General features: G+C 40.7%; 2 protein-coding genes across 2 annotated transcripts; one reads left to right on the top strand and one right to left on the bottom strand.

Moving 5' to 3' along the window:
* Positions 1–280: 280 nt before the first annotated feature.
* Positions 281–9,129, top strand: LOC117518304 (cytochrome b-245 heavy chain). Its single transcript, XM_034179408.1, has 11 exons — positions 281–428; positions 872–1,020; positions 2,327–2,508; positions 2,807–2,939; positions 3,015–3,107; positions 3,256–3,509; positions 4,689–4,851; positions 5,416–5,562; positions 8,591–8,715; positions 8,795–8,957; positions 9,107–9,129. The coding sequence occupies exons 1-10, from the start codon at positions 410–412 to the stop codon at positions 8,910–8,912; spliced, it is 1,383 nt and encodes a 460-aa protein (XP_034035299.1). The 5' UTR covers positions 281–409; the 3' UTR covers positions 8,913–8,957; positions 9,107–9,129.
* Positions 9,130–18,102: 8,973 nt separating this feature from the next.
* LOC117518332 (dynein light chain Tctex-type 3-like) lies at positions 18,103–22,000 on the bottom strand. Its single transcript, XM_034179439.1, has 5 exons — positions 21,848–22,000; positions 20,914–20,952; positions 20,150–20,273; positions 19,117–19,194; positions 18,103–18,766 (listed from the first exon to the last, which is right to left on the bottom strand). The coding sequence occupies exons 1-5, from the start codon at positions 21,872–21,874 to the stop codon at positions 18,693–18,695; spliced, it is 342 nt and encodes a 113-aa protein (XP_034035330.1). The 5' UTR covers positions 21,875–22,000; the 3' UTR covers positions 18,103–18,692.

Genomic DNA, 22,000 nt, shown 5'->3' with positions numbered 1-22,000 from the left:
CTTTGGGTTCAGTGTTGTGTTGGGACATTTTGCTTCTTATTTTAGGTCTGATTCCCTTTTTGTCTTCTTTGGGTTCAGTGTTGCGTTCGGGACATTTTGTTTCATATTTTGGGTCTGATTCCCTTTTTGTCTTCTTTGGGTTCAGTGTTGCGTTCGGGACATTTTGTTTCGTATTTTGGGTGTGATTCCCTTTTTGTCTTCTTTGGGTTCAGTGTTGTGTTGGGACATTTTGTTTCGTATTTTGGGTCTGATTCCCTTTTTGTCCTCTTTGGGTTCAGTGTTGTGTTGGGACATTTTGCTTCTTATTTTAGGTCTGATTCCCTTTTTGTCTTCTTTGGTTCAGTGTTGTAGTCGTACGGCAGCCCGTCAGTTGGACCGGAATCTGACGTTCCATAAACTGGTGGCCTACATGATCGCCTTCCACACAGGTAACCTAAGGTAACCCTTTGTGGGGTTTTTGTTGTTGTTGGTTATTGTTTGACAAAAATATGTTTGCCAACTACAAAGAAAATAATTTTATGGTTTTGACGACCTGCACATAAAAAAAGAGTAAATTTTCATTTGAGCTGATTTGACATCATCATTTTGAGGTTTTATGCTGAGATAATTACTATTATTTTACAGAATTAATATTTTTAATAAAGTTTTTTTTTTTAAAGCATTTTGAGGTTGTACTTTTTGTTTTTCATGTTCAGGTTTTGAAGGCTTACTGGTATTTTTAACATCAGGAAATTAAAGATGCTTTTGTCTGCAGTAAATGTTGATATAAAACTACAAATTGTGCCTGAAATTGAACTTCACAGACCGTGCTGATCTTTGACCTTTTGCAGCCTGGCGGTGACAGGTTTGTGTGTTTTTGTGTGTTTTGTAGCCGTGCACATCGTGGCACACCTCTTTAACTTTGAGTTCTTCATGGACGCTCAGCTGAACCGAAACAGCAGCCTGCTGCCGTTCGTCTTGTCTGAAATCGGAAGCGGCGACAACGCGTCCTTCCTGAATCCCATCAGGACCAACGAGACGGTGACGGGCCCTGAACCTGACTTTATGTTAAATTCACGATGATGTGTGTGTCTGTGTGTATGTAAAGTGACAAATCTTTCAGTGAACATTAAAAGCTTTTAGCTGAAGATGTCACTTCCAACTTTATGTTTCAAAATAAAAACAACTAATTTCATATTAGACAGTTTGAATCTAAACTTCAAAATCAGTTCTTGTCCGTTATAACGATGTAAATTAGGGCCATGGGGGGGGGGGGGTGTCTGATTAAAATAAAATGAAACTTTAATGAATTTATTCTCACCCTATGACTGATGTGAGCTCCCCCCCAACTCCCCTAACCATTAGCCTGCTGTTAGCAGAGCTTTAGCACAAGATTAGCATGTTAAGATGATAGCATTAGCATGTTTATAACAAGTTAACATTAGCCTGTTGCCATGTGACATCAGCCTGCTGTTAGCAGAGATTTAGCGCAAGATTAGCATGTTAAGATGATACCATTAGCATGATTATAACAGGTTAACCATTAGCCGGTTGCCATGTGACATCAGCCTGCTGTTAGCAGAGCTTTAGCATAAGATTAGCATGTTAAGATGATAGCATTAGCAAGTTTATAACAGGTTAACCATTAGCCGGTTGCCATGTGACATCAGCCTGCTGTTAGCAGACCTTTAGCGCAAGATCAGCATGTTAAGATGATAGCATTAGCATGTTTATAACAGGTTAACCATTAGCCGGTTGCCATGTGACATCAGCCTGCTGTTAGCAGAGATTTAGCGCAAGACTAGCATGTTAAGATGATAGCATTAGCATGTTTATAACAGGTTAACCATTAGCCAGTTGCCATGTGACATCAGCCTGCTGTTAGCAGAGCTTTAGCATTAGCATGTTTATAAGTGTAGCGGCTGCACTCTGCGTTGTGTTGTTATGACTCCGCCCATTCGCTCCCCTCAGGATGTGAACTCACGATCCTCGGTATGGGAGTTGGACTCTCTAACCAGAAGGCTAAAACCCAGGGCTCTGGCCTTGTGACCAGAGAATCCTTTTGAGCTGCTGGGAGTGAGGTTTACTAACTACATCTGCACAGCGACACCTACTGGCCTCCGTTACACAAACACATCATTTTGTTTGAGTTGTGTTCCTTTATACTGAAGTCTAGCGCCCCCAGCTGTCAGAAAATACAAGAAAGAACTGTTGATTCATGAGGGACATTCACCAACAAACGTGACCTGTGACTTTAAAAAATGCTAAATGCTGAGGTCATGACCTCTGTAACCTCTGACATCATCTGCAGCTGATTCACACTCCTTTTTTTTTTTTTTGGACGCAGAACCAGACGATTGTCATGTTCACTACCATCGCCGGGCTGACGGGCGTGGTCATCACGCTCGCCCTCATCCTCATCATCACCTCGTCCACAGAGGTCATCCGCAGGTCGTACTTTGAGGTCTTCTGGTACACGCACCACCTCTTCATCATCTTCTTCATCGGCCTGGTCTTCCACGGCTTCGGGTACGAATACTTCGGCAGTCACGCTCACGTCACCGACGTGACATCATAAGGGTTGGAACCGGCAGAATCAGACAGTGGTGCAGACAAACGCTGACAAAGCTGAAAATATGATGAGTCATTCTTAGTGTTCTGCTGACTCACCATTTCTCACAGCGCCCCCTGGAGGCGAGCTGGTGAATCCGTAAACAAACATGTCTGCCACACGTCGTAAAGTCAGCTCTGTGATGTCACTGCAGTGTGAGGAAGCGCCTCCTCCTGGGGGTCATGTGACAGGCGTGTGCGGTGTCTGTGTGTGCAGGCGGATCGTTCGAGGTCAGACGCCGGCTAGTCTGCAGTCCAACGACCCCACGCGCTGCGCGGACGTCTTTGAGAGCTGGGGGAAGAACGGCAGCGACTGCGCCGTGCCCGAGTTCGCCGGAAACCCTCCAATGGTGAGCCACGCCCCCATCGCTGCAGCGCATCCTTGTGCGCGTTGTGTCTCACCGCTGTGTCGTGTTGTTGTGCAGACGTGGAAGTGGGTTGTTGGTCCCATGATCCTCTACGTGTGTGAGAGACTCATTCGCATCTACAGGTCCCACCAGAAGGTCGTCATCACTAAGGTGCGTGTCCTCCAGCTTCATTTGTCTAAAACGTAAAACTGCTCTGATGAGAACAGCGCCACCATGTGGTCACTAAAGGTGAAGGTTTCGGGGCCCACGGGTGGCCCTGGTCCTGGCCGCAGTGCATTGTGGGTTTGCTGGGTTTCAGGTGGTGATGCATCCGTCCAAGACTCTGGAGCTGCAGATGAAGAAGAAAGGCTTCCACATGAAGGTGGGACAGTACGTCTTCATCCAGTGTCCGTCCGTGTCCAGGCTGGAGTGGCACCCCTTCACCCTGACCTCTGCCCCCGAGGAGGACACCTTCAGCGCCCACATCCGCATCGTGGGGGACTGGACTCAGGCGCTGTACGAGGCCTGCGGCGGGGACAAAGCCGAGCCGCAGGAGGCCTGGAAGCTGCCCAAGTAGGACAAAGACATAATGACAGCGATTACGTGTGACAGCGGCGCCGCCTTTCAGCTCGCAGCGGTCGCGCTGATGTCACGGCGCCACACGAACACACTGCAAAAACATTTTTTTCTTTCTCAAAACCACTTCATTGATTCTCTGTCAAACTGTCTAAAAACAGACGTTCTTCTGCCGCCGCTGGATGACTCCATCTCTACGGAATCAGATTTAGGTCAAAATACCAAAAGATAATAAAACTCACTGATGCCACAAAAATCAGCATGAAAATAAAACTTAGAACTTTCAAACTAATTATTTTTGTGTGCAAATCACATTTTGACTAAATTACAGTAAAAAGAAGCTCCGCCCACAAGACGTGTGCATCAAATAGAAATAAAAAATTGACAGTTAAAACACAAAAATATTATTTTATATTTTAATTTTGTTTGCAAATTACAAGTTGAACTTCATAATTTATTGTTGCTTGCAGCGCATTTTATTCTTAACTATCAAACAAAATTAAGTTGTTTTCTTTGTCTATATTCACGTGTGTCGCGGCTGTACTCGTTTTTGTCTGTGTTGTATTTCTGTTTGTGACTCCTCCCACTTGCTCCCCTTGGGACGCGAACATGCGATTTCTGGCACGGGAGGCGGTCGCACTGACCAGTCAGCTAAAACCTGGACTCTGGTCCAGAGAATCCTTTGGCTGTCGGGGGAGTGAGGCCTATGACGACCACATGCACAGCGCCTCCCGCTGGCCTCCGTCACACATACACCTTCAAAATGTAATTAAAAAAAAAAAAAATTGGAGTCACTTCAAAATTAAATAAAATTGTTTGGACTTGAGATTTAACATGAATATTACCAAACTGTGTGCTCGCTCACGCTATTTTTTCTAAACAGTATTTTATCTCCGGTTTCTTTGCAGCTCAAATCGTTTGTAACCAGAGTTAAACTGAAACATTTTGACTGCGTTTAGTGAAATTTAGTTCTTTAGGTCAAAACCAAAACTTAACCTAAACGTGGGAACTAAAATGTTCCCATGTTGAAATGAGCGCGCCCCCTACTGTCAGCACATTACACTGCACATATATAATGAAAGTCTAGTCATGTAAACACATGAATGTTTGTTTTCTCCATGGAGGAGCTCTTGTCAACTGTGGCTGATTGATTGATTGATCGTTTGGCCTGTGCAGGGTGGCCATCGACGGCCCGTTTGGGACGGCCAGTGAGGATGTGTTTCGTTACGAGGTGGTGATGCTGGTCGGAGCAGGAATCGGCGTGACGCCGTTTGCCTCAATCCTTAAGTCTGTTTGGTACAAACGGATCCAGAACAACCAGGACGTCTTCACCAAGAAGGTGCCAAAAAAAAAAAAAAAAAAAAAAACCCTTGATCTTCAGGTTTGGGGTTTGTTTGTTCATCCGATGAACTTTGACCCCTGTGCGGTACTTTTGCACTGTATTGGATACGTTAACATAGCCACACACATGTAACTACAAACATCCTAATTACAACCTATGAAGTGGCGTGGCATCACATAAGTTTTGTTTGTTTTTAAGAAACATATTTCCATAATCATAAAAGGCGATACACTGCTGTTTTGCTAGCATTATCATAGATGTCTTGGCATCCATACGCTGTCAGCTAGCATAGTTCTTTTCTCGTTATTTTCCATTTTTTAACATTAACCACATTGTGTCAGTTCAAAATTTTACAAGCTACAAATTAGCTCATGTAAGCTAATTATCTAACATTAGCATTAGCGTCCTTCTGCTGTACTGAGCTTACTTTAGTCTTAGCACTACACAGCTGTTAGCTGCTTCTTCTTCACGTGTGCTCAGGTCGCTGTTAGCATTACAGTGATTTTTAGTTGTAGCGTGATAGCATTAGCATGAGTCCAGCATTGTCTTTTGTCCTTTCAGATTTATTTTTACTGGCTGTGCCCGGAGACACAGGCCTTCGAGTGGTTCGCCGACCTGCTGCAGTCCCTCGAGGGTCAGATGGCCGAAAGAGACATGACCGACTTCCTGAGCTACAACATCTATCTGACCCGCTGGAAGGAGACCGAGGTAACGCAAACACACCAAACACTTCACCATGTGATGTCCGTATCTGTTTTAAAACATCAGCGCGGAGCATTAAAGGGGTCAGACTGACAATTTGCAGAAAGCTAATTTAGGTCACAAGGTGTCTTAAAAACAGATTTTAAGTTTTAGCAAGGAGCTACTACTGGCCACGCCCCAGCTCACTGTTAGCCATGCGCCCTACCTCAGTGGGCGTGTAACACCTCATAGGACACGAATACAAGCTGCAAAGTGTAAACAGAAAAAAAAGCCTCTTCAATTTAAGACATCAATTTCACTTTTTATTTCTAAAACCACAATTCCAATGAAGTTGGGACGTTGCGTGAAATGTAAATAAAAACAGAATACAATGATTTGCAAATCCTCTTCAACCTATATTCAATATTTGCTCATTTTGAAATGGATGCCTGCAACACGTTTCAAAAAAGCTGGGACAGTGGCAACAAAAGACTGGGAAAGTTGATGAATGCTCTAAGAACACCTGTTTGGAACATTCCATAGGTGAACAGGTTAATTGGAAACAGGTGAGTGTCATGATTTGGTATAAAAGGAGCATCCCCAAAAGGCTCAGCCATTCACAAGCAAAGATGGGGTGAGGATCACCACTTTGTGAACAACTGCATAAAAAAAATAGCCCAACCGTTTAAGAACAATGTTTCTCAATGTCCAATTGCAAGGAATTTAGGGATTCCATCATCTACAGTCCATAATACAATCAGAAGATTCAGAGAATCTGGAGAACTTTCTACATGTAAGCAGCAAGGCCAAAAACCAACATTGAATACCCGTGACCTTTGATCCCTCAGGTGGCATTGCATTAAAAACCAACATCATTGTGTAAAGGATCTTCCCACGTAGGCTCAGGAACACTTCAGAAAACCATTGTCAGTTAACACAGTTCGTCACTACATGTACAAGTGCAAGTTAAAACTCTACCATGCAAAGTGAAAGTGAAACATCAACAACATCCAGAAACACAGCCGCCTTCTCTGGGCCTGAACTCATTTGAAATGGACAGACGCAAAGTGGAAAAGTGTGCTGTGGTCTGATGAGTCCACATTTCAAATTGATTTTGGAAATCATGGACGTTGTGTCGTCCGGACAAAAGAGGAAAAAGACCATCCAGATTGTTACCAGCGCAAAGTTCAAAAGCCAGCATCTGTGATGGTATGGGGGTGTGTTAGTGCCCATGGCATGGACAACTTACACATCTGTGATGGCACCATCAATGCTGAAAGGTACATCCAGGTTTTGGAGCAACACATGCTGCCATCCAAGCAACGTCTTTTTTCAGGGACGTCCCTGCTTATTTCAGTAAGACAATGCCAAGCCACATTCTGCACGTGTTACAACAGTGTGGCTTCGTAGTAAAAGAGTGCAGGTACTAGACTGGCCTGCCTGCAGTCCAGACCTGTCGCCCAGTGAAAATGTGTGGCGCATTATGATTTTATTGAATGATTTGCTGGTATCAGCTGTGTGTGCTGCATTTAGGTGATATTTAAGACTTGAAGTACTCCGTACCCTTCAAGCACTAGACTCTTACAATTAAAGAAAAAACTAACTGCATTACTGTGCGATTAAAAATAATTATCTGCGTTAATTAATGTGTGAACACATTACCTTGCCCAGCCCTAACACACACACACACACACACACACACACACACACACACACACACACACACACACACACACACACACACACACACACACACATACATACATACATATACTCAACAAAAATATAAACGCAACACTTTTGGTTTTGCTCCCATTTTGTATGAGATGAACTCAAAGATCTAAAACTTTTTCCACATACACAATATCACCATTTCCCTCAAATATTGTTCACAAACCAGTCTAAATCTGTGATAGTGAGCACTTCTCCTTTGCTGATATAATCCATCCCACCTCACAGGTGTGCCATATCAAGATGCTGATTAGACACCATGATTAGTGCACAGGTGTGCCTTAGACTGCCCACAATAAAAGGCCACTCTGAAAGGTGCAGTTTTGTTTTATTTGGGGGGGATACCAGTCAGTATCTGGTGTGACCACCATTTGCCTCATGCAGTGCAACACATCTCCTTTGCATAGAGTTGAAGAGAACACCTCTCCAACGTGGCAAACGCCAGCGAATGTGAGCATTTGCCCACTCAAGTCGGTTACGATGACGAACTGGAGTCAGGTCGAGACCCCGATGAGGACGACGAGCATGCAGATGAGCTTCCCTGAGACGGTTTCTGACAGTTTGTGCAGAAATTCTTTGGTTATGCAAACCGATTGTTCCAGCAGCTGTCCGAGTGGCTGGTCTCAGACGATCTTGGAGGTAAACATGCTGGATGTGGAGGTCCTGGGCTGGTGTGGTTACACGTGGTCTGCGGTTGTGAGGCTGGTTGGATGTACTGCCAAATTCTCTGAAACACCTTTGGAGATGGCTTATGGTAGAGAAATGAACATTCAATACACGAGCAACAGCTCTGGTTGACATTCCTGCTGTCAGCATGCCAATTGCACGCTCCTTCAAATCTTGCGACATCTGTGGCATTGTGCTGTGTGATAAAACTGCACCTTTCAGAGTGGCCTTTTATTGTGGGCAGTCTAAGGCACACCTGTGCACTAATCATGGTGTCTAATCAGCATCTTGATATGACACACCTGTGAGGTGGGATGGATTATCTCAGCAAAGGAGAAGTGCTCACTATCACAGATTTAGACTGGTTTGTGGACAATATTTGAGGGAAATGGTGATATTGTGTATGTGGAAAAAGTTTTAGATCTTTGAGTTCATCTCATACAAAATGGGAGCAAAACCAAAAGTGTTGCGTTTATATTTTTGTTGAGTATATATATAGTGTGTGTGTGTTGGAAACAAATGAGTGAGACGAGTGAAATTCAAAACTAAAAAAAAAAGTTTATTTTGTGCTTTCAGCTACTGTTTTTTGTTTTAAGCCATGCGACTTGTTTTGACTTTTCCGGCTGAGCTCACTGTTTGAGACGCGTCTCGTTGACAGGCGGCGCACTTCCGTGTTCACCACGAGGCGGAGAACGATCCAATCACAGGCCTCAAACAGAAGACTCTGTACGGAAAACCCAACTGGGACAACGAGTTCACTGCCATCAGCACCAAACACCCCAAGTGAGCCACAGCGCCATCACATGGCTGATCTTTCAAACTGAAAGCATGGTAACCACGGTAACGCCTTATCCCCCTTCAGGTGTAAAGTGGGCGTGTTTCTGTGCGGTCCACCCCAGCTGGGTCACGCTCTGGAGAAACAGTGTCTGTCTCACTCAGAGGCCGACGTCAAGTTCATCTTCAACAAGGAGAACTTCTAAACGCTCCAAGAGGAGGTGGAGACACATGATGGGCGTGGCCAACAGAAGGAAACCAGAGGTGGGACAAAGTCACTGTCAAGTCATCAATTTGCAAGTCCCAAGTCAAGTCTCAAGTCAACTTGGAAACAACTGGTGGTCATTGTGACTTGAGACGTGCTGATTCATGACTTGAAGGTGACCTCATCCCACCTCTGGAGGAAACCAGCAGGGCCAACAAATTAACAAGCACATCAACAGTCACAAAAACTATAAAACATCAGAGTTTAGCCAAGATAGTGCCAAAATAACAAATAAGTCTCCGCCCATTTCCACAGTTCCTACCCAAAATGCAACAGGACCAGACCAGCAACATTCTAACGTAAAATTTTTAGGTTATTGAAATTTATGTTTTGTGCAGAGATGAAAGCTTTCCCTGAATTACTGAATTGCAGGATGTGAAGGTGAACTAAAGCGATGCTAACGTGGCGCCACAGACATCTGACAGGTTGCACAAAACCACAGCCACTGTTAGCGTTAGCATAAGCAGTCAAACTATGGACATCTAACAATGAGTTAGCATCAATCATTAGCACCAATTACAGTTAGCCTGACAGCATATGCTAATGTTAACTGTTAACATGTGGCCACATATGCTAATGCTAACCATGGTTCGCTTTCTTTGATGCAGCCTGTTTGCAGTCAAACGCTCCATGTTAACGTAACGACGTCTGTTACAAACCGTGAACCGGGAATCCCCAGAAAACTCTCACCTGTTTGTGGCTCCGCCCCAATCACACAGTGTCTGTTCATCGTCACATTAATCACGAAGTTTAATTAGAAATATTTCAGTAGCGTTAACTGTTGATGAAAAAAGTTTTAATCATCCGAAAGAGTCATAAACTTTAAAATTTATAAACAAACTTTTTAACAAGTTAACAATTTACTTAAAATGTTCTCAAGCTGCAAAATACACTTTTACATATTTTAAAAATAATTTTAAATATAATGTTCAGGGTTTTTTAGTAATTGTATTTTATTATTATTGCTATTATAAAATTTTAATAAAAGCATAAAATAAACCATGTAAATGATTCCAGTATTAAGAACTTTTAAAGCTGAACTTTGGCGGCTCATCTGTGGTTGGGGGGGGGCCTGTTGAAACCACTGCAGTATTTCCCAGAATACTTTGTTCTGCTTTTTGTGGCTGGTTTTTCTGGTTGTATGCAAAATTTCAAACAAGTTCAAATTTCTAAAAGAAATGAGATTAAAATCAAGTTGGTCAGATTGACATTTTGAGCTCGAGTTCAAAATATCTACATGGGAGGAAGATGAACGCCGCCGCCAATCTGCCTTTGAGCAAAGCATCAGCTGGTGAGGGTTGAACGCACGACGACACTTCAGAAAAAAAAAAGATGAATGTTTTTGTTTCCGTTTCACTTTTATCAGACTCTGAACAGTCAGTTTGCTTCGCTATCGCTCACGTCGTTGAATGTGTTTAGAAGCAGCCGTTTGCAGCATTTTCAAAATCAAACGCATCATAATGATGTCAAGCAAAACCAATAAAACTTTTTATCTCCACAAATGAGTGATTTTCTTTGTCATATTTAGAGAAGTCCTGCAGGTTTGCAATATAAATTATTGTAACACGACAAAAAGAGGAAGAAACTGGTTTACTGACATCCTGAACTGCACATGCGCACACAAACACTTTCTCTTTATAGCCTCCAAAAAACAACAGGATGTGGATTAGAACTGGTTTCTTTGATTTCAGCTCCAAAAAAAAAAAAAAAAAAAAAAAAGCCTTTTTGCATAAAAAGTGTCCTTAAAGTAATAATAAATACTGGGGTGTCGTCCGTGGGGATCCACAGGATCAAGACTGGGTCGTGTTTATAAAGTACAGTTGTATGTAAAAGTTTGGGCTCCCCTGATGATTTCCATGATTTTCCTTTATAAATCATTGGTGGTTTGGATCAGCAATTTCAGTTAAATATATCATACAGCAGACAAACACACGGATATTTGAGAAGTGAAATGAAGTTTATAGGATTTACAGAAAGTGTGCAATAATTATTTAAAAACAATTAGGCAGGTGCATAAATTTGGGCACCCCAACAGAAAAAAACACAATACATACAAAAATACATCAGGTGTTAGTTTTGGGGATGAAAATTTACAGGGTGATTCCATAATTTATTCCTCAGAATTGAGTGATTCCATATTTTTTCCCTCTGCTTGATCTAAAAAAGTAACCGTTACTGACTGTCACAATCTTTTTTCTTGATTTCTTATAGTGTTTCTTAAAGCCAGAAAGTTGCCATTTGAAATGACTTTAGTTTTGTGTCATGTCTGTGATCTGCTTTTTTTCTACAAAATTAAACAACTGAATGAACATCCTCCGAGGCCGGTGATTCCATAATTTTTGCCAGGGGTTGTATGTGTATTTGTCTATTTATTGTGTTTTTTTGTGTGTGTTGACACAGAGATGTGAGCTTTTCATGCTGTACTGGAAACAAATTCTACCAACTTGTGTGGTCATTAATAAATGAATCTTGAATCTTGTGACCATCCAGATTGTCACCAGTGCAAAGTTCAAAAGCCAGCATCTGTGATGGTATGGGGGTGTGTTAGTGCCCATGGCATGGACAACTTACACATCTGTGATGGCACCATCAATGCTGAAAGGTACATCCAGGTTTTGGAGCAACACATGCTGCCATCCAAGCAACGTCTTTTTCAGGGACGTCCCTGCTTATTTCAGTAAGACAATGCCAAGCCACATTCTGCACGTGTTACAACAGCGTGGCTTCATAGTAAAAGATTGCGGGTACTAGACTGGCCTGTCTGCAGTTCAGACCTGTCGCCCAGTGAAAATGTGTGGCGCATTATGAAGCGCAAAATACGAGGTCTATTAGAAAAGTATCCGACCTTATTATTTTTTTCAAAAACCATATGGATTTGAATCACGTGTGATTACATCAGTCATGCTTGAACCCTCGTGGGCATGCGAGAGTTTTTTCACACCTGTCGGTTACGTCATTCGCCTGTGGGCAGTCTTTGAGTGAGGAGTCGTCCACCCTCTCGTCGATTTTTTCATTGTTTAGGAATGGCTCAGAGACTGTTGCTTTGTTTGATAAAAAATTTTTTCAAAACTGTAAGGCACAACTGAGTGGACACCATTCAATAAATTCAGCTGGTTTTCGGTAAAAATTTTAACGGCTGATGAGAGATTTTGGTCTGTAAGTGTCGCTTTAAGGACGGTCCACGGCGCCTGACGGCGATCTGCGCTTCGAGGCGGCAGCGTCTCGCCGTTTCAAGTTGAAAACTTCCACATTTCAGGCTCTGTTGACGCAGTAAGTCATCAGAGAACAGAGAACTTTCAGAAGAAGTCGGCATGAGGAGTTTATTCGGACATTCCATTGTTAACGGTCATTTTGTAATGAAAGAACGTGCGGGCAGAGTCGCATGTCGGGCTGGACCCGACCGCGGGGGATCGCGGCAGGAAAAACACCTCCGTTGGAAATCTTAACGGGCAAGTTGGAACATGCCCAAGCTGTTAAACAATTTCTCAGTTACTCACTTGTTGAAAGCCATTAAAAGCCGCCTGAATTCTACAAATGGTTTTCAACACGGAGGTGTTTTTCCTGTCGCGGCGCACACAGATTTGCCGAGTCGTCACGGAAACGACTCGGCGAATTTGCGCGTACGTCTTTCATTAAAAAAATGTCCTTAAACAGTGGAATGTCTGCATAAATTCCTCATGCCGGCCTCTTCTGAATCTTCTCTGTTCTCTCACGATGTCATGGGTGAATTAAGCCTTAAATTATGATGTTTTCAGCTCGAAACAGGCCGACGACGGCGCCTGGAAGCGCTGCAGGACGTCCCGCTCCGTGGGAAGTCCTTACACCGACAGAAACACCCCATAATCTCTCATCAGCCGTTAAACTTTTCACAGAAAACCATCTTAATTTCTCGAATAGTGTCCACTCGGATATTCCTCACAGGTCCAGAAAAAATGTTGATAAAGCAACGCGCGCCGTCTCGAGCAGCGTGTGAAACAAAGGAATTCAGCCGAGAGGGCGGGACCACATCTCACTCAAGGCCTGCCCACAGGGAAATGACGTCACCGACACGCGTGAAAAAACTCACGCATGCGCACGAGGGTTCAAGCATGATTGGTGTAATCGCACGTCATTCAAATCCATATAGTTAAAAAAAAAATAAAAGGGTCGGTTTATTATCTAAGAGACCTTGTATGACAGGAGACCCCGGACTGTTGAACAACTGAAGTCGTACATCAAGCAAGAATGGGAAAGAATTCCACCTACAAAGCTTCAACAATCAGTGTCCTCAGTTCCCAAACGCTTATTGAGTGTTGTTAGAAGGAAAGGTGATGTAACACAGTGGGAAACATACCACTGTCCCAACTTTTTAGAAACATGTTGCAGGCATCCATTTCAAAATGAGCAAATATTTGCACAAAAACAATAAAGTTTATCAGTTTGAACATTAAATATCTTGTCTTTGTGGTGTATTCAGTTGAATATAGGTTGAAGAGGATTTGAAAATCATTGGATTGTTTTTATTTACATTTTACACAACGTCCCAACTTCACTGGAATTGGGGTTGTAATTTTAATTATTGCACACTTTCTGTAAATACTAGAAACTTCATTTCACTTCTCAAATATCAGTGTGTTTGTCTGCTATATATTTAACTGAAATTTCTGATCCAGACCACAAATGATTTATAAAGGAAAATCATGAAAAGCATCGGGGGGGCCCAAACCTTTACATACAACTGTTGGTAACTGATACTTTTCAAGGCTTGTAATAAATTAAGCAGAGTTTCAATAATGATTTTAATTGAAATTGCAGGAAATTAATATAAAGTTTGGTGAATAATTGCATTTATTATTTGGCACATTTAGTTGATGTCGTATTTTCAGACATTTCCTTTGTTCAGAGCTCGTCTGGTTACCAGGGACTGATTCATGGTGAAATCAATCTCCATTTTTCACTGTTGTCGGCTAATATCCCTAATTTCTCCAAAAATATTTGTCCTATCAAGTTTCCGCTTTGGCAGCGTTCATCCTTGACCCAAAATACAGAAACATGCCAAACGGTAAATGTCAAGTGATCAGGATCGAAGCCCCACACACACACACACACAGAGGCCACTTGGCTTTAATATACAGATAAATAACACCACGGCAGCGACTGATGGGGTCCAAGCAGTTGGATCCATGAATAACCCACCCATGGCTAAACCCTCCTGTCCGCTGCATCGTCCTCTGTCACTCTGATGTCTGTCCTGTTGTCTCTATGACTGTGGTGGTGTTACAGCGCCCCCATCAGGACAATTCATGGGTCAGTTGTCTTGGTAAACAATTCCACAAAGGTTGATTTCAAAACAGTAACCTATTGGTGAGTTAAGGAGGGTTTAGGTCATGGGTTAAAGCAATAAATTTTCATCTGACTGAAATTTTTTCCTGGCAAAAAATCAATGCCAGCAATTCCCTAAAATGTGGCGTAGTAGGGGCACATACTGTTGTTTTCCTCAATAAATACAATAAACACATTATACAGTATACAGATCTATTCTAAATAGCCTCTAAGGACAGAGAGAGAGAGAGAGAGAGAGAGAGAGAGAGAGAGAGAGAGAGAGAGAGAGAGAGAGAGAGAGAGAAAGCATAAAAATAATGCAAAACCTGAACTTAAAGGTACATGAAAGGGTGGTGGGGGTGGGGTGTAGTCTTGATTCTGGAGGATCTGGGGGTGATCCCTCAGAACATTCAAATTCTGTATATTCTGGTGAATTTTAATGGGTATGAAGTCCTCTGAAACAACAAAAACTCACTTCAAACTGTCAAGTAAAAACACAGTATTGATTATGGGGGTCTGTGGGTGTTCCCCAGAAATCTTTTAAAAGAGCAAGTCAAATTTTGTATATTCTGGTGAATTTTAATGGGTTTGAAGTCCTCTGAAACAACAAAAACTCACTTCAAACTGTCAAGTAAAAACACAGTATTGATTATGGGGGTCTGTGGGTGTTCCCCAGAAATCTTTTAAAAGAGCAAGTCAAATTTTGTATATTCTGGTGAATTTTAATGGGTTTGAAGTCCTCTGAAACAAAGAAAACTCACTTCAAACTGTCAAGTAAAAATTCTTTGTCTTCTGTATTATTCTGATCGGTCTAATCCGGTAAATGCGCCAAATGGGTGCTGTGTCACTGGTTGTATAGTCAATAAAATACAAAATTAGGGCCTAAAGCAACTGACAATGTTGTTCTGCTGTGCACAAAGTAACACTGTCACCCGTTTTGAAAAACTGATAAACTCAAAACTGGCTTATTCACATTTAATCAGTAAAATGCTCTCACTCATAAAACAAACTAAGGCTGCAACCAACAATTATTTTAGTAATCAATTAATCGGTTGATTATTTTTTCAATTAATCGTTTTTTTATTTTTTGTTTTTTACTTACATGTGAGTTTTGCCATTATTTCTTTGAGTTATTATTAAAAGGCCTTTGTCACGCAACATCAACATTCGAGCTTGTAACAAAGTTCTGGTGTTATATTCTCGTCAAAAACATACCTGGAGTAATGTTTTGTTTTATTTTGCACATTAGTTATTTTCATGAAAAAAGACACAAATGTGCAGTTTACTGCATTTTATTTTTTTCTTGTGTAAAAACACAGCTTAGATGTGGTTTGACTGAAACAAATTGTAATTAAACTTAAATAAAACAGGGATGAAGTGGAGGTTTAAGAGTCACTCAGTGTTCACAGGAAATAATTATTTCTATATTTATTTATGTTCATTGTTAGTTGGTTTTATCTTCTGTGTTGTTTCTTTTTGTCTGTTTCTCTAAAATTGTATTGTAGCATTATTAGTAATTATTACTATGATTATTAATATATAAAAATAAAATATTACAATTTGTAATACATTTGACTCTTTTACAGCTTAATGCTAACTTTAACATCGAAAATGTCATAGACATGCTAACGCGTTAGCATCAGTGCCGTTTTCAACTGTTTCAGAAGACCATAACAGGTAGATAAAGGTAAATATTACTCACAGATATATGCTCTTTAGGGTTTTAGTGGGGAAAAATTAAGATAAAGCAAAATAAAACAAAGAACCAAAGCAGCAAATCAAAGCATTGCTTCATTGGTTCAAAGCAAAGCCATGCCCTGCTCTACTTGGGGAAGGTCTGCCACTGTCCCCACAAAGACAGGGAGGAGAAGGACCGTGGCTCATGGCAAGCAGGAAACAGAGCGGAGAGGAGTGAAAATTCACACAGTCTCTTCCTCCACGGTGCGGCGCCATCCACGCTGACATTGCTGCTGCTTTGATTAGTGCAGAATGGGATGTTGCTTTGACAGTGAGAGTATCATATTTTGGCTCAGATGCATTCTGAGCATCCAGAACAGTAATTTTAATGTTTTGTGAAGACCATAAAGTGGACACCATTTGACTTATACAATTTGAAACTGTGGATATAAGTACTTTATTCTGAGAACAGCCAGCATTGATTTTATTAACATCCTGGTGTAAATAAGGTATCACCACATGTGTAGAACTCAAAAAGAATGATAGGTTGAGTTTTCATTAAAAAACAACTGCAATGTGGTAAAATGTATTTCTAAATATGAAAGAACAGGCTCTTAATAATTATTAACTATCGCATACTGTATTTTTTTCCCTCAAGATTTGTTTTTGCATAAGTTTGAAAAACAACAGATCATAAGTTTAGGATAAATTACTTATCATGAGTTTAATTTTCGAAGTGGCACTAATGACAACACTCATACTGAACATAATTTTACTTGCATAGACTGATTTTGGAGATCAAGCAATAATTGCAGATGGTCTTTCTGAGGTCCCAGATAGCTTTTCTGATTTCCTTTTCTAACTTTCAGAATTTAGTCAATTAGCATATGGTCCATTGATACTTATGTGTAGACACTCGTCCCTAGAGGCAACTATTTTTGGTTTCAAATCTGGGCAAATGCAGTCCCAGAAAATTCAGAATGTGACAAACAAGAAACAGGTGTTGGAAAGAAGTCAATGCTGCTAAAAATACAAACGTGCAGAAACAAAGATACTATTCTGACATGGTTTTGCACATAAGACTGACAGAGCATGTTTCAAGTACACACATATATGTCAGAAGGTGGGGGGACATACCATATTTTGTTCCCCCTGGTTGAAAAGGTGGGGGGGGACATGTCCCCCCTATCCCCCACCAAATTGCGCCCATGAACACGCATGACACCACATATGCATGCGTATGTGTACAGTAGTTAAATTTTCCAAATGATGGAAATGCGTCGTGGTGACAGAGAACTTTCACCCAGGGTTTAGGTGAGTAAGACCCATCAAGTCTAGTTTGGCAGCAAAACAGGAAAAACCACCAAAGATTTGTTCAATAACTTTAATTGGATTTGGTTAAAACACTGTACGTTCCACATCTTATGAAGACTGAGGATAAATTGTTGATGGAATAGTTGGGAAGTAAAAACAAAACAAAAAAAAGTTTTATCAGAAGTGGGTGGGGCTTACATGGTTAGATGCAGAACCTGACATAGAATCCAGATTATTTTAGGCCTCCAGGTTCAGATGTTATTGCCAAAAACCTACTGGGGTGGTTGCAGCGCCTCCATCAGGTTGACTGAGGTATGGGTTTTTGTGTAAGTTCACTAAGCTTGATTTCCTTCATGAGCTATAGCAATTTTTGTGAAATAAACCACTCCCACTGAACTTTGGCAGAACTGTGGCAAAACGGAAACAACAAAAATCCATCCAAAATGTTTTTGTGTGGCTCAGTGCAAATGTGGCATGTTCCATATTTGATTAACATTGAACAAAAATTGTAGGGGGGGGGGGGCAGATTTACAAAAAACTATCCAGACATAAATGGGCGTGGCCTATGCAGATAGATGTGGATCAAGGAATCCAACAACAAAAGAAGTTTGATGGTATGACTCATGGTTCAGTGGTTGTTATAGCAACGCCATGAGGACAATGATGGTAGTTTTTTGGATGCAAGTAGCGGCGGTGATTTCAGGCCTACTTGCTAAGTTTGGTTTTTGTAACCTTTGCAGGTTTTCACCTCCAGATACATTTAGGGGAGAAAAATAATAATAATCATCTTTACTTTTCTGATGGGTCCAAGAACCCGGAAGCTAAAAATATCAATGTTCATCAAACAGTTTGAGGAAAATTTGAGGCGTGAAAATAAACATTTAAATGCTTAATATTTGTATGCAAACATGGTTCCAACCAGTTAAACTCACGACCCCCCCCCCCCCCCCCCCAAAACCAAAAATATATCTAAATAAAAGTGGTTTTAAACATTTTGGGTCCCACTGAACTCAGAATCAGAACTCAGTTTGGAATTTAAGTCCTCAGATCATTTTGAAAGATAATTAAAAACGTGTCACATTAAGAAAACTCCTGAAGCTAAAGATTTTTTGAAATAATTTCTGTTTTACTTGTTTAACTTTGAGGTTAATGAATTTGATCATCAGATTCTGAAATGACAAATAAAAAGACGTTTTGTTTCTGTGCAGATTACAGACGTCCTGATTGAGGTGACGACAGAATCAGAACTTTGAAGATGAACACATGATGATAGGAGGACGAAACGGTCGGGTTCAAAGGTCAAACCTGGCGGCTCTGCTGCCCCCTGCTGCTCGCACACACACAGTGCAGCTTGTGTGGCGACAATGTTGATGAACAGAGTTTAATTTATAAGTGATGAGTCTGTTACCATGAAAACAAAATGAGTTCATCATACAATGGCCACAGCGAACACGCTAACCACACAGTACATGGTACGGTTTTCCCATCTCACTGTGCAACTCCCTGTAAACAAACAAACAAACATCATCAGGAGACAAACAGAAGAAAACAGACCAGCAACAGAGCGACAATCTGGTGGCGTCATGTGATGTGTAAAGAGGCGGAGCCTGAAGACCAGCGAGGCAGGCTTATGATCAGATGAGCCCGTCTGATTCCCCATCACTAAGGCGCCCTTGAACAAGGGCCACGCTGCTCCCACTGTGCAGCTGAGCGTCTCACGTTAGCACACCAACATCCGTGTGAACGTGAGGCGTCATTTTAAAACCGTGCCGCCCTGCTTTGTTTTCATGTAATTTTAATCCAACAGCCTGTCACCCTCTGCTGGTGTGATTAAGCACTACGGCTGCGCTCACCGTCCGAGGTGATGTCCCAGTAACACGAGCTGGCAGTGTGGAGGCCGGCGCCGCATTTCTGCATTACGGTGCACGTGGCTGAAGAGAGAACACAAAACACATCGGCTTTGTTAACTCTGATAACCAACTGATTGATGACGACAAAACAGCAAATTTGTTCCAAATGATCAAATGTGATAAAATTCTATGTAGCAAAATTACTTCAAGCATGTTTTAAACAGAGAGAAACCACTTATCTGACTTTTTACTGGCTTCAAAGGGCTCTAAAATAAGTTTAAAGTGTCTAAACTGATTTAATTCTCATGAAATTGGACATAATCTGCTTGTAAAGGATCGTAAACCTTTTAAAATGTTTAACCTGCTTTTGAAAAACTCTACAACAACTTTTAAATTTTTAACCTGGTTAAACCGATTTAACCTGCTTTTGAAAAACTACAAGAACTTTTAAAATGTTTAACCTGGTTAAATTGATTTAACCAGCTTCTGAACTACTCTACAACAAATTCTAAAATGTTTGAAATGGTTAAACTGGTTTTAATCTGGTTAAACTGATTTAACCTGCTTTTTAAATACTCTAACAACTTTTAAAAAGTTTCGTTAAACTGGTTTTAATCTGGTTAAACTGGATGCAACCTGCTTCTGAACTACAATAAAAACAACTTTTAAAATGTCTAAACTGGTTTTAATCTGGTTCAACTGGTTTAACCTGCTTTTGAACAACTCTAAAACTTTTATAATAAAAAAATAAAAATTTCATACATCATAATCAGTTTGAGACAATTCAGAAATAAACTGGATTTAAACTGACTCCTGATAAATGTAAACAGTTTAAATGACTTCAGACTTGTTTCTATTTCATTTTAATTATCAAATGGAATCAGATGGTAAAATGTTTTAAATTGCTTCTAATCTGGAAAAACTAGCGAAAATCCTGAAGTGAAGATCTTTTGATTTTGACCAAAATAAGTCATTTAAATATGATTTTTTTCAGTGAACTCTAGCAGCAGATTAATGAGTGAATGTGAACGTGTACCCATGTATTTGTAGGACTTCTCCTGTTTGACGAGCTGAGTGAGACACAGCTCCACGACGCTCGCCGTCCACTTGTTCACGTGAGCCTGGCTGTAGTCCTGCCCGCTGATCACGCTGTCGATACACTGACACACACACACACACACACACACACACACACACACACACACACGGAGCGTCTGATGACATCATCATGTGAGGGTCACAGGGCGCTGCACATGACTCAAACTAATGCTGAGCGTTTGTTCTCTGGAGTCACAGCAGAACACCCCTCAGAATAACTCTGAATCTGTTCCTTCATTCACATCCTTTATACCCAGTTTAATATTAACCGATTTTGCATGACCGTCCTAAAATAAAGACGTTATTGTTTCTGAGAAGAGTTAAATTTCACATTTTGCCTTCTTTGAGAATCTAAAAATATCTGAATAATTGGTGATTTTTTTCCCCCATTCATAGATGCAGCTGAGGAGTGAAATGATCACAGATACATATTTGGATTTTATTTGCACTCAATGATTTCTTCGACCAATTTTACCTGCATCAGCTTAACATAATAGAAATATTAATTATTAAAGAAATAATAATTTAGAACAGTGCTGAGATTTTCTGGATGGGAACATAAATGTTAACTGTCAAATGTTGTGACATTTCTGACCGAATGTCAAACGAACATGTCAGTGAATTAATAAAATATTATATTTAATATCAGGCTGTTAAAAATAATACTTGATGAATATTTTATGCAGTCTCTCATTTCTTTACCTCTTTGATGATGTTTTCAGCATCTTCAGAGCTGAACGCCTGCAAAAGATAAAAACAAGTTGTAATGGAAAAAATTTAACTGGGAAGACGACAGCAAAATTTTCTGTCCCGTAAACTTTAACATGTTAAATTATTATTATTCTACAAAAATATCAAATCATTTTTTAAAAAACAAATACAGTGGCTTGCAAAAGTATTCAGCCCCTTGGTATTTCATGTATTTTAATTTGTTTATGGCATTTCAAATACAAAAAGTAAATCAGGCTTCTCAATATAAAAATTTCTAAAATTATCTTCCTTAGACTCAAACTGAAAGTAAATCTCTACAACTTGATATAAATTAATTAAAAATATAAAAGCCAAGATGATGGGTTGCATAAGTAATCAGCCCCTTTGGTATAATACCTGTAAATAATCAGTTTTATTGCCAGTTTACTTCAAACAAGTCGGAGGATGGATACATGAACATTTCCAAGTCACCGATTATGTCTTGATTTCAGTGCAGAAGATTCCGGGTTCAAATCCCACCCCTGCCACATTTCTCCATGTAATGCGAAGTTGCATCAGGAAAGGCATCCGGCGTAAAACCTGCGCCAATTCAACATGCAGATCCAGCTTGGATTTGCTGTGGCGACCCCGAGTGCAAACAAGGGAGCAGCCGAAGGGACTTACTATGAAGAAATACAAACAGTATGACACTCTATGGTAAATCTGTGGAGTAGACAGTTCTCAAAAACTGAAGATGAGGAAAGCCACCAAGAAACCCAGACTGTACATTCAAAGTAAAAACTGTTTAAAGTCACCGTGAATTATTTTAATGTAAATGTTGTGACATTCTGCAGATTAATCGTTCTGCGGTAGTTTTTCATTAAATTAAAATCATCATGCTAACAGCGGCGCTAACTGGTAGCTATAAATTTAACTCAGGACTCACCTCATTCCCGTGTTGACTCTCGTCCATTCTGTATTTTTCTACTTTTTTTGTTGCTTATCGCTGTTTTATTTTTTTTGTCGTCTTTATTTTACGGAAAAGTGCCGAACTACAGTGATCTGACTCTTCCTGTTTATCGATCGGAACCAACGACTG

Source organism: Thalassophryne amazonica, chromosome 1, assembly GCF_902500255.1.
Source record: "Thalassophryne amazonica chromosome 1, fThaAma1.1, whole genome shotgun sequence".
NCBI lineage: Eukaryota > Metazoa > Chordata > Actinopteri > Batrachoidiformes > Batrachoididae > Thalassophryne > Thalassophryne amazonica.
The sequence above is the reverse complement of the archived record's forward strand: the minus strand, read 5'-3'. Positions and strand labels throughout refer to the sequence as shown.

Coding starts and splice junctions, on each gene's coding strand:
- LOC117518304 (XM_034179408.1), top strand. Junction 2,940..3,014: donor TCGCCGGAAACCCTCCAATG/GTGAGCCACGCC, acceptor GTTGTTGTGCAG/ACGTGGAAGTGGGTTGTTGG. Junction 4,852..5,415: donor AGGACGTCTTCACCAAGAAG/GTGCCAAAAAAA, acceptor TTGTCCTTTCAG/ATTTATTTTTACTGGCTGTG.
- LOC117518332 (XM_034179439.1), bottom strand. CDS start 21,874: ATGGACGAGAGTCAACACGGGAATGAG. Junction 20,953..21,847: donor AGAGTCAACACGGGAATGAG/GTGAGTCCTGAG, acceptor TATCTTTTGCAG/GCGTTCAGCTCTGAAGATGC. Junction 20,274..20,913: donor CTGAAAACATCATCAAAGAG/GTAAAGAAATGA, acceptor TGTGTGTGTCAG/TGTATCGACAGCGTGATCAG.